At 42.4% G+C, this 12,174-nt stretch overlaps 1 protein-coding gene across 1 annotated transcript in view; it reads left to right on the top strand.

The window, feature by feature from the left end:
• The window catches only part of NUP155 (nucleoporin 155kDa), an 88,775-nt gene that overhangs the window by 31,801 nt on the left and 44,800 nt on the right, over nucleotides 1–12,174 (top strand). The window contains exons 8-12 of the mRNA XM_011944423.1: nucleotides 1,082–1,179; nucleotides 2,441–2,593; nucleotides 5,446–5,546; nucleotides 9,908–10,078; nucleotides 11,565–11,675. Coding sequence (XP_011799813.1) covers nucleotides 1,082–1,179; nucleotides 2,441–2,593; nucleotides 5,446–5,546; nucleotides 9,908–10,078; nucleotides 11,565–11,675 — 634 coding nt within the window. The remainder of the gene's footprint in view (nucleotides 1–1,081; nucleotides 1,180–2,440; nucleotides 2,594–5,445; nucleotides 5,547–9,907; nucleotides 10,079–11,564; nucleotides 11,676–12,174) is intronic.

Below are 12,174 nucleotides of genomic sequence, written 5' to 3'. Positions count from 1 at the left end.
TGTTAGCCAGGATGGTCTCGATCTCCTGACCTCGTGATCCGCCTGTCTCGGCCTCCCAAAGTGCTGGGATTACAGGCTTGAGCCACCGCGCCCGGCTTTTTTTTTTTTTATCTTGAGATAGAGTCTGGGCTTGTTGCCCAGACTGGGCAGTGGTGTGATCTCAGCTCACTGCAACCTCCACCTTGGACTGCAGTGGTGTGATCTCAGCTCACTGCAACCTCCACCTTGGGTTCAAGTGATTCTCCTGCCTCAGCCTCCTGAATAGCTGGGATTACAGGCATGCACTACACCTGCCTTATTTTTTTGTATTTTGAGTAGAGATGGGGGTTCACCATGTTGACCAGGCCGGTCTTGAACTCTTGATCTCAGGTGATCCGACTGCCTCAGCTTCCCAAAATGCTGGAATTCCAGGTGTGAGTCACTGCACCCGCGCTTTCTCCCTTTTTATTTAGTAGTAATGATACTTTGACACTCTGAGAACACTGCTCCCCACCAACCATTCACCCAATGGTTTTAGTCTTTTTTTGTGATCTTTGTTTCAAAATAGGGTTACTCTTAACAATATAAGTGTAAAAAGTACACTTTTAAGAGTTTTTCCAGTTTTTGCTGCTCTTGTATTACTTTCCTAAAAAGCTAGTCTTAAATTAGTTAGCATATTTAGAAAATGTGGAAACATGTGGTCGGGCACAGTGGCTCACGCCTGTAATCCCAGCACTTTGGGAGGCCGAGGCAGGCAGATCACGCTCACACGAGGTCAGGAGTTCGAGACCAGCCTGGCCAACATGATGAAATCCCGTCTCTACTACAAAACAATACAAAAATTGGCTGGGCATGCTGGCGCAAGCCTGTAATCCTAGCTACTCAGGAGACTGAGGCAGGAGAATTCCTTGAACCTGGGAGGCGGAGATTGCAGTGAGCCGAGATCACACCACTGTACTTCAGCCTGGGCGACAGAGTGAGACTCCATCTCAAAAAAAAAAAACAGAAAATATGGAAATATGTAAACATTCTGATGGGAAATGTTTCTTATAATTTAGCAGACACATTTTTAAAATACACTTTATTTTCTCCTTTCGTTTAGGACCATCGATCGTTCTGTTTTTAAACCAATTGTCCAAATAGCAGTGATTGAAAATTCTGAATCACTGGACTGCCAGTTATTGGCTGTCACACATGCAGGTATGTTGTTTTATTTACATATCTGTGTTATTGTTACAGCTTCTGAAAATTCTTAGATTTGGAAATTTATGATTAGAAATATATTTTTACTTCTATATCTGCTTTAAAGCCCTATAAATAATTTGTAAAATAAAGGATTTTGAAAACTGGGAGAGTTTTCTTTTTCTTCATTTTATAGATATAAAACCAAGCCTAGGCCAGGCATGGTGGCTCACACTTGTAATCCTAGCACTTTGGGAGGTCAAGGTGGGCAGATTGCCTGAGCCCAGGAGTTCAAGACTAACCTGAGCAACATAGTGAAACCGTGTAACCCTGTCTCTACTAAAAATACAGAAATTAGCTAGGTGTAGTGGCACGGCCTTGTAGTATAGCTCCTTGGGAGGCTGTGGCGGGAAGATCGCGTGAGCCCAGGAGTTTGAAGCTGCAGTGAACTGAGATTATGCTACTATACTTCATCCTGTGCAATAGAGCAAGACCCTGTCTCAAGAAACCAATAAAAAAGCAAAACAAAAGCCAAGCCTAAATGGCACAGTGGCTCACATTTTGTAACAAAGCCTGAACTAGAACACAAGATTTCTTGGTTTGTCTTTGCAAGTTCTTTCTAATGAAATGTATTGATTCACCTCTCAATTTTGAGTGACATTTTCTTAGATATATATTTCAGCTGATAGTCTATATGGTAATTTAAGATTAGTCAGGGGGCTGGGCACAGTGGCTCACACCTGTAATCCCAGCACTTTGGGAGGCCAGGGCAGATGGATTCTGAGGTCAGGAGATCGAGACCATCTTGGCTAACATGGTGAAACCCTCTCTCTACTAAAAATACAAAAAATTAGCCGGACGTGGTGGCAGGCACCTGTAGTCCCAGCTACTTAGGAGGCTGAGGCAGGAGAATGGCGTGAACCCAGGAGGTGGAGCTTACAGTGAGCTAAGATCGCACCACTACACTCCAGCCTGGGTGACAGAGCAAGACTCTGTCTCAAAAATAAAATAAAAATAATTAGATGGGTGTGGTGGCACGTGCCTGTAGTCCCAGCTACCTAGGAGGCTGAGGCAGGAGAATTGCTTGAATCCGGGAGGCGGAGGCTGCAGTAAGCCGAGATGGCGCCTCTGCGCTCCATCTCCCCCAAAAAAAATTAGTCCGGGAAGTTATGTATGGTTTTAGCAGAGTTTTGCGTTGCTGTATGTAATTGCTTCAATAACACATTTACCTCAGGCCCTTATTTTCTATTACTGATGCATAATTTTACCCCATCTTCAGGTGTAAGGTTATATTTCAGCACTTGTCCATTCAGACAGCCATTAGCACGGCCTAATACACTGACGCTGATTCACGTCCGCTTACCTCCTGGATTCTCAGCATCTTCAACCGTAGAAAAGCCTTCAAAAGTACATAGAGCACTTTATAGTAAAGGTAAGTTCTGAAATACTATCAGATTTAAGATGAGATTCTTAAAATTGTTAAAATTATATGGCATTTTGAGGCATTTGAAAATACCCTATGACAACAGTAGAAACTGGGGACTACTAGAAGGGTTGGGGAAGTAGGGGAGCAAGGGTTGAAAAACTGACTGTTGGGTCTTATGCTTAGTACCTGAGTAATGGAATCAGTTGTACCCTAAACCTTAGCACCACGCAATATATGCAAGTAACAAATCTGCACATGTACCAGCTGAATATAAAATAAAATTTGAAATTGTAGTAAAATTCAAAAGTTGAAATTGAAAGTGTAGTTTTCACTCCTACATTTAGGTTTTTGATCTGTTTTGTGATAATTTTTATATGTTGTATGAGGTAGGAATCGGACTTCATCCGTCTGTGTGTGGGTGTCTAGCCGTCTGAGCACCATTTGTTGAAGACTATTATTTCCCCATTGGATTGTCTTCATCTTACTTTCTCACGTGAATTACCCGTTAATGTATGGGTTCTGGATTCTCAGTTCTATTCTATTGGTCTATATTATCCATCCTTATGTCAGTAGCACTGTCTTGATTACTGTTGCTTTGTAATAAGTTTTGAAATTGGCAATTTGTTACTATTCCAACTTTGATCTGTTTTTTTTTTTTTTTTTTTTTTTTTGAGATGGTCTGGCTCTGTTGCCCAGGCTGGAGTGCAGTAGCACAATCTCTGCTCGCTGCAACTTCTGCTTCCCATTCTCATGCTGTCCTCCCACTTCAGCCTCCTGAGTAGCTGAGAGAAGCTACAGGCATGTGCCACCACACCTGGCTAATTTTTATATTTTTTGTAGAGACAGGCTTTTGCCATGTTACCTAGGCTGGTCTCAAACTCCTGAGCTCAAGTGATCTGTCTGCATCGGCCTCCTAAAGTGCTGGGATTACAGGCATGAGCCACCGTGCACCTGGCCTGATTTTTTTTTTTTTTAAAGATGATTTTGGCTATTCTCACTCTCTTGAATTTTCATATGAATTTTATAATCACCTTGTTAATTTCTGCAAAAAAAGTGAGGTGGGGCCGGGTACAGTGGCTCACGCCTGTAATCCCAACACTTTGGGAGGCAAAGGCACGTGCATCACTTGAGGTCAGTTCGAGACCAGCCTGGCCAATATGGTGAAACCCTGTCTCTACTAAAAATACAAAAATTAGCCGGGTGTCGGGGGTCATGCCTGTAGTCACAGCTACTTGTAGGCTGAGGCAAGAGAATTGCTCGAACTGGGGAGGTGAAGGTTACAGTGAGCCAAGATCCACTCTAGCCTGGGGGACAGAGCAAGAGTCCATCTCAAAAAAAAAAAAAGTGAGGTTGGATTGTGATAGCTAAATCGGTGTATCACTTTGGGGCATGCTGCCATCTTAACTATATTTAGTCTTCAAATCCATGAATACGGAATATTTTTCCAAGTCATTTGGGGGTGGGGAGGAAGGTTCTCACTCTGTTACCCAGCCTGGAATGCGGTGGCAGGATCTTGGGTCACCATAGCTTCAACCTCCCGGGCTCAGGTGATCCTCCTTGCTCAACCTCCTGAGTAGTTGGGACTACAGGCGTGTGCCACCACTCCTGGCTAATTTTTGTATTTTTTGTAGAGATAGGGTTTCACCATGTTTCTCAGGCTGGTCTTTAACTCCTGGGCTCAAGCAATCCTGCCACCTCTGCCTCCCAAAGTGCTAGGATTATAGGTGTGAGCCACCATGTTGGTGAGTTTTGTTGAGATAATTGCTTTTTTTTTTTTTTTGAGACAGTGTCTACTGTCACCCAAGTGGGAGTGCAGTGTGCAGTCTTGCCTCATTACAACTTCTACCTCCCCGGCTCAAGCAATCCTCCTGCCTCAGTTTTTGTTGAAATAAGGTCTTACTTTATTGCCCAGGCTGGTCTCCAACTCATGGGGCTCAAGTGATTAGCCTGCCTCAGCCTCCTGAACTGCTGGGATTACAGGCATAAGCCACAGCACCTGGCCCAGATGATTGCTTCTATAGTACACTTATCTCTGCCATTCCTCGGGCACCTTCATCATTTTTATTCATGGTGTGTTTGAATTAACCAGTATATAAACTGTATTTCATTGAATATTAGCTTCTATTACATTGTGAATTGTCAGTCACAGCATTTTTTTATATGCTAAATATATTTTTATAAAATTAATAATTAAATTGATAAGTCCATTGACTGCAAGATACACCCTAAGTTCAGAAATGCTAAAATGTGAAAAAAAAATATGTTTACCTGAGAGAAATACAGTTTAAAATTGAGAACACTTGAGTCTACCCTAAAAATAATGATATAGTCTTTCATGGAATTATTTTATTTTGTAACTTGTTTATAAAGATTGATGTTGTGTGTGTATATCTATATGTGCTAATTTTATGTTGGCATAAAAGTACTTGTGGTTTTGTAAAATTTTTTTTTTTTTTGAGACAGAGTCTTGCTCTGTCACCCAGGCTGGAGTGCAGTGGCACAATCTCAGCTTACTGCAACCTCCATCTCCTGGGTTCACACCATTCTCCTCCCTCAGCCTCCCGAATAGCTGGGATTACAGAGGCCTGCTGCCACGCTCAGCTAATTTTTGTATTTTAGTAGAGAGAGGGTTTTACCATGCTGGTCAGGCTAGTCTCGGACTCCTGACCTTGTGATCCGCCCACCTCATCCTCCAAAAGTGCTGGGATTACAGGCATGAGCCACCATGCCCAGCCCGGTTTTATAATTTTAATTACAAAACCGCAATTACTTTTGCACCAACCTAATAGTTATTAAGGTTATTGGGGATGCATATTATTTGACATGATGTAATAATATTTTGTATATTAAACTTTTAGGTATTCTATTGATGGCAGCCTCAGAAAATGAGGATAATGATATTTTATGGTGTGTCAACCATGATACTTTCCCTTTCCAAAAGCCAATGATGGAAACCCAGGTAAGTTATCCTGACAATTCTGAAAAAACTATTATATAATTTTAAGTGAAGGATAATATGATAAGAAACTTTTTATCTTCTGATTTATTGCTGTTTGCTTCTAATAACATATGATTAGAAATTATAATGTAAAGAAATTATCCGGCCGGGCGCGGTGGCTCAAGCCTGTAATCCTGGCACTTTGGGAGGCCGAGACGGGCGGATCACGAGGTCAGGAGATCGAGACCGTCTGGCTAACATGGTGAAACCCCATCTCTACTAAAAAATACAAAAAACTAGCCGGGCGCAGTGGCGGGCGCCTGTAGTCCCAGCTACTCAGGAGGCTGAGGCAGGAGAATGGCATAAACCCGGGAGGCAGAGCTTGCGGTGAGCTGAGATCCGGCCACTGTACTCCAGCCTGGGCGACAGAGCGAGACTCCGTCTCAAAAAAAAAAAAAAGAAAGAAATTATCCTGTCAATTATTTGTTTTTCCTCTGTCAGGTTAGAAGTTACTGTGGTAATCACAAAAAGACATCTTTAAAGAAAACGTTGGACCCTTGTAGAATATTTTCCATAATGTATCAGAAAATACATGTATCTTTTTTTTTCTGAAAACATGTCAGGTTCATATGAAATGATCTTTATCTCATTTAAATATGTTGTTTGTTTAGTTATTTAAATATGAGGCCATCCATTATAGTTGTGACTTAGAACTTTATTCTAACAATCTCTTTGTAATTTTGTCTTTTTTTTTTTAATTATGGAAACTTTCAGACATAAAGTTTGAAGAGTCAGTTGAACCTCACGTAAGAGAACTGAGTTGCAACATCTTTCTTATTGTATTTCATTTCTCTTTCTGACATAAACAAAGGGACACCCACAAACACGGTTTTGTTTTAAACACAAAAATCACCACCTACATCGTGAAGTGGATATGGTCTTCCTAGGTGAGGGCCGAGGCTGCTGTGAACCCATGAGCTGCCCCTATCCCCAGCTGCCCATCCTAGTCCCCAGTTTGTAAGAAGGTGAGGGGAGGCTGCCTGTCTCCATCCCCTTGGTGTCCTCTGCTCACTCCTGCCTGTCTAAATAGTCCTGCATAGCTGACTGAGGCTGCTGATCAAACCAGATAAACCAGCCCCTAGTGGGGTGTGAATTCTGGTACTGTGTCTTTGGAGCTACCTCTTCACAGGCATTTTGCTTCTAGTTTTCATAGAAAACTAGTGGTTTTCTGGTGGTTCTTAAATTTGAACCCTTCCAGATGGGACTGGCAAAAGGTGTGTGTAAGTGGGAGGAGGAAAAGCAGAACTCCCAGGGATAGGAGTATTGTCTGCATGAGCTCTACCAAATTTCTGACAAGGTTCAAAGAGCTGGGGTAGGAGCAGGAGGGAGATAAGGAGTGCCCTTCTTCTTCTTTCCTTTATTCTTTGAGCTTTACTGAGCATGTACTACCAGCCTTGTGCTGTGATAAACTGTGAGGATTCAGAACTTAATAAGATATAAACCGTGTCCTGGTTGGGATTTTGTGCTGGTGGGGGATGCTGATTTTAATCCTATCTCTACTTCCTCAAAACTGTGGAGCAGAGGACACGTTTTTGGCTGTTTATTCCTCCTCTATAATAGTTATAATCGTTCCTGCCACTATGGAGTTATGAGACTAAACGAGCTCATGTGTGTAAAGCACTCAAAACAATGCCTGGCACTCATTGGAAGCACCATTCCATAAATGTTAGCTTTTTTTTTTTTTTTTAACTCTTTTAAAAAAGACAGTGTCTCACCCCATTGCCCAGGCCCAAGCAGTCCTCCCACCTCAGCCTTCCAAGTAGCTGGGACTACAGGTGTGCATTACCACATACAGCCAATTTTTACATTTTTTGTAAGCTGGGTGTGGTGGCTCATGCCTGTAATCCCAGCGTAATGTCGAGGTGGGTGGATCACAAGGTCAGGAGATCGAGACCATCCTGGCTAAAACGGTGAAACCCCGTCTCTACTGAAAATACAAAAAATTAGCCAGGTGTGGTGGCGGTGCCTGTACTCCCAGCTACTCGGGAGGCTGAGGCAGAAGAATGGCGTGAACCCGGGAGGCGGAGCTTGCAGTGAGACGAGATCGCGGAACAGGGTTTTGCCATGTAACCCCTGCTGGTCTTGAATTCCTAAGCTTAAGGGATCCCCCTGCCTTGGTCTCCCAATGTGTTGGGATTACAGGTGTGAGCCGCCTCATCCAGCCAATAACATTTTTAAATGTTATTATATGGTTTGTAAGAAAACATTCTTATTTTTAGGAGATATGTACAAAAGTATTTAAGAGTGATAAATGATGTCTATACTTTCAAATAGTACAATAAAACAAAAATATACAGGAAGAGAGAGAATGCAGATATGGCAAACTGCTAACAGTTGTTGAATCTAGGTATTGGGCATGTGGACTTTTACTGTATTTTCAACATTTTTGGCTGCTTGAAATTTTGTATTATAAAGTATTTTAAAGGATTAAAATACTTTTTTTTTTTTTGATTGTGAGACAGGGTCTTGCTCTGGAGTGGAGTGCAGTGGCATGATAGCTCACTACAGCCTCAAACTCCTGGGTTCAAGCAGTCGTCCTACCTCAGACTTCTGAGTTGCTAGGAATACAGACACATGCCACCACACCGAGGTAGTTTTTTATTTTTTGTAGAGATGGGGTTTCGTTATGTTGTCTAGGCTGGTAAAATACTTTTTTTTTTTTTTTAAATTTGACAACAGAGTCTTACTCTGTCACCCAGGCTGGAGTGCAGTGGCACGATCTCAGCTCACTGCAACCTCCGTCTCCCAGGCTCAACAAATTCTCCTGCCTCAGCCTCCCGAGTAGCTGGGATTACAAGCGTGCGCCACCACGCCCAGCTAATTTTTCTGTTTTTAGTAGAGATGGGGTTTTACCACATTGGCCAGGCTGGTCTCGAACTCCTGACCTCAGGTAATCTGCCCACCTCCACCTCACAAAGTGCTGGGATTATAGGTGTGAGCTACCCTGCCCAGCCAGTAAAATACAGCCGGTAAAATACTTTTTAAAGGAAAGATAGTATCTTAGCAGATTTAATCAATCCTGGAAACATGGTAGAAGGTAGTTATTTGATTGAGAGAATTATAATCTTATTAAAGAGTATATTACAGTTTATCTTGAGAAAAGTTTGCCCTTGTCTTCTAGTACAAACAAATTTATGTATTAGTGTAGAAAATGCCTGCTTATGGTGTACGCGGTGGCTCACACCTGTAATCCTAGCACTTTGGGAGGCCAAGGCAGGCAGATCACCTGAGGTCAGGAGTTTGAGACCAGCCTGACCAACAAGGCAAAACCCGGTCTCTAATAACAATACAAAAATTAGCCGGGCGTGGTGTTGTGCGTCTATAATCCCACATACTTGGAAGGCTGAGGCAGGAGAATCACTTGAACCTGGGAAGCAGACGTTACAGTGGGCTCTGATTACGCCACTGCACTCCAGCCTCGGCGACAGGGTGAGACTCCGTCTCAGAAAAAAAAAAAGATAATGCCTGATGAGCACTTTGAGAGGCCAAGATGGGCAGACTGCAGGAGCCCAGGAGTTTGAGAATATCCTGGGCAACATGGCAAAACCCTGTTTATACAAAACAAAGAAAAATTAGGCGGGCATGGTAGCATTCTCCTATAGTCCCAGCTACTTGGGAGGTTGAGGTGGAAGAATCAGCTGAACCCAAGGAGGTCGAGGTTGCAGTTAGCTGTGATCATGCCACCGCACTCCAACTTGGGTGACACAGTAAGATGCTGTCTCAGAAAAAAAAAAAAAAAAAAACCCAGAGGCCAGGTGCAGTGGCTCGTGCCTGTAATCCCAGCACTTTGGGAGGCCGAGGCGGGCGGATCACCTGAGGTCAAGAGTTCGAGACCAGCCAGACCAACATGGAGAAACCCTGTCTCTGCTAAAAATACAAAATTAGCTGGCGTGGTGGCATATGACTGTAATCCCACCTACTGGGGCAGCTGAGGCAGGAGAATCACTTGAACCCGGGAGGCGGAGGTTGCAGTGAGCCAAGATCATGCCACTACACTCCAGCATAGACAACTTCATCTCACCTACTGGGGCAGCTGAGGCATGAGAATCACTTGAACCCGGGAGGCGGAGGTTGCAGTGAGCCAAGATCATGCCACTACACTCCAGCATAGACAACTTCATCTCAAAAAAAAAAGAAAAAAAAAACCCAGAAAAATACCTGATTAAAAAAAAGATAGTAGAAAATTATGTAATACTTTCGAAAATATTCATGTTAATGTACTATTTGTTAAATTTACTTATTTATTTATTAAGTCTGTAGTTTTTTCTTTTGCATTGTGTAACTTCAATGTGATATGTAAAATATTTATTTCTTTTATGTAGATGACAACCCGTGTTGATGGTCATTCCTGGGCTCTTTCTGCGATAGATGAATTGAAAGTAGATAAAATAATTACACCCTTAAACAAGGATCATATTCCAATAACTGATTCACCAGTTGTTGTACAGCAGCACATGTTACCTCCGAAGAAATTTGTTCTCCTCTCAGCACAGGTATGTACGTATTCTGTTAAGGTAGTGACAAAAATAAGCGATATATAATATTTTTGTCAAGTACTCTGAAGTGGCTTAATGGAAGCATTTTCTTTTATTTTTTTCTTTTTTTTCCGAAACGGGATCTCGCTCATCACCCAGGCTGGAGTGCAGTGGTGTGATCTCAGCTCACTGCAACCTCTGCCTCCCCGGATCAAGCGATTCTCCTGCCACAGCCTTCTGAGTAGCTGGGATTACAGGCACACGCCACCACACCTGGCTAATTTTTGTATTTTTAGTAGAGACGGGGTTTCACCATGTTGGCCATGGTGATAGTCTCGAACTCCTGATCTCAGGTGGTCCACCTGCCTTGGCATCCCAAAGTTCTGGTATTACAGGCGTGAGCCACTGCACCCAGCCTTCCTGGTTTGTTATTTGACTTTGTTTATTGAGATTTTTCCCAGCACACAAGCTTGTAAGTAATCAAAATTATCAGTTATTTGATATTTTATTTTATTTATTTTATTTTACTTTAGACAGGGTCTTACTCTGTTACCCGGGCTGGAGTGTGGTGCACAGTCTTGGCTTACTGCAACCTCTGCCTCCCAGGCTCAAGGGATCCTCCCACATCAGCCTCCTGGGTAGCTGGGATTACAGGCGTTTGCCACCACACCCGGTTAATTTTCGTATTTTCTGTAGAGACAGGATCTCACTAAAGCCCAGGCTGGTCTGAAACTCCTGAGCTCAAGCTATCCACCCACCTCATCCTCCCACAGTGCTGAGATTACAGGCGAGAGCTAATCTGCCCAGCCATCATTTGAAATATGTCATAGTTGAAAAGCTTCCTCTCACTAAGGTTTATAAAAGAATCCCCTCGTAGTTCCTTTTGTTTATTGATTGGTGCAAAAACAATTGAGGTGTTTGCCATTGATTGTAATGCCATTACAATCAATGCTTTTGTACCAACCTAATACTCAATTGCTTTTGTACCAACCTAATACTATGATGCTTTTGTACCAACCTAATTGATACAAAAAACCTCAATTGCTTTTGTACCAACCTAATACTATGATGGTTTTATTTTATCCTTTAAGTCTTTTGATCTATTTGGAATTTACTCTGGTATAAGGTATGACTATGTTTCTAGCTTTTTTTTTTTTTTTTGTCTAAATTGATACAAATAGTAGTAACCTGATTAATTAATAATCTAACTGTAATTCTTTGGTTTCAGGGGCAGCTTTGCAGGGGCAATTGCATTAAGTTTTCTTCATAGATACATAGATCTACTGGAGATTGAGTTGAGATGTAGATGATCCTTTTGACCAGTTTTACTTTTTATATCACGTCATCCAGTCCTCCTGCCTCAGCCCCCTGATGCGCTGGAAATACAAGTGTGGGCCACCATACCCAGCCTACTTTGTATTGTTGAAGGGTTTGGTAGCAGGGTCTGTTGCTTCAGCCAGTCTTGGTAAATCTCTTTTTCATGTTCTTTCTTCAAATTTCTTAGGGGAGCCTTATGTTTCATAAACTTAGACCTGTAGATCAACTGAGGCATCTACTTGTGAGTAATGTGGGTGGAGATGGAGAAGAGATTGAAAGATTCTTTAAATTACATCAGGTAATTATATATACTTTTAAAAAATGTGATACTATTTTAATCACACAGTGGGAGTCATAGTTTATGTATATTGGGACTGGAATACTGTAATAAATAGATTTTTTTTTTGAGATGGAGTTTTGCTCTTGTTGTCCAGGCTGGAGTGCCATGGCGCGATCTTGGTTCACCGCAACCTCCGCCTCCCAGGTTCAAGCGATTCTCCTGCCTCAGCCTCCCTAGTAACTGGGATTACAGGCATGTGCCAGCACACCCGGCTAATTTTGTATTTTTAGTAGAGACGGGGTTTCTCCATGTTGGTCAGGCTGGTCTCGAACTCCCAACCTCATGTGATCCACCAGCCTCGGCCTCCCAAAGTGCTGGGATTACAGGCATGAGCCACTATGCCCAGCCATAAATAGATAATCTTAACAATATTCCTTTCTTTGCCTCAGTCACTGTATGTGAACTGACATTTGAAAGCAGGATTAATATAAGTCTTGTAGTGAGCTTTCAGATTTTT

This window comes from Colobus angolensis, unplaced genomic scaffold (genome assembly GCF_000951035.1).
Source record: "Colobus angolensis palliatus isolate OR3802 unplaced genomic scaffold, Cang.pa_1.0 Scaffold230, whole genome shotgun sequence".
Classification (NCBI taxonomy): domain Eukaryota; kingdom Metazoa; phylum Chordata; class Mammalia; order Primates; family Cercopithecidae; genus Colobus; species Colobus angolensis.
This window is presented reverse-complemented; position numbering and strand designations above follow the sequence as displayed.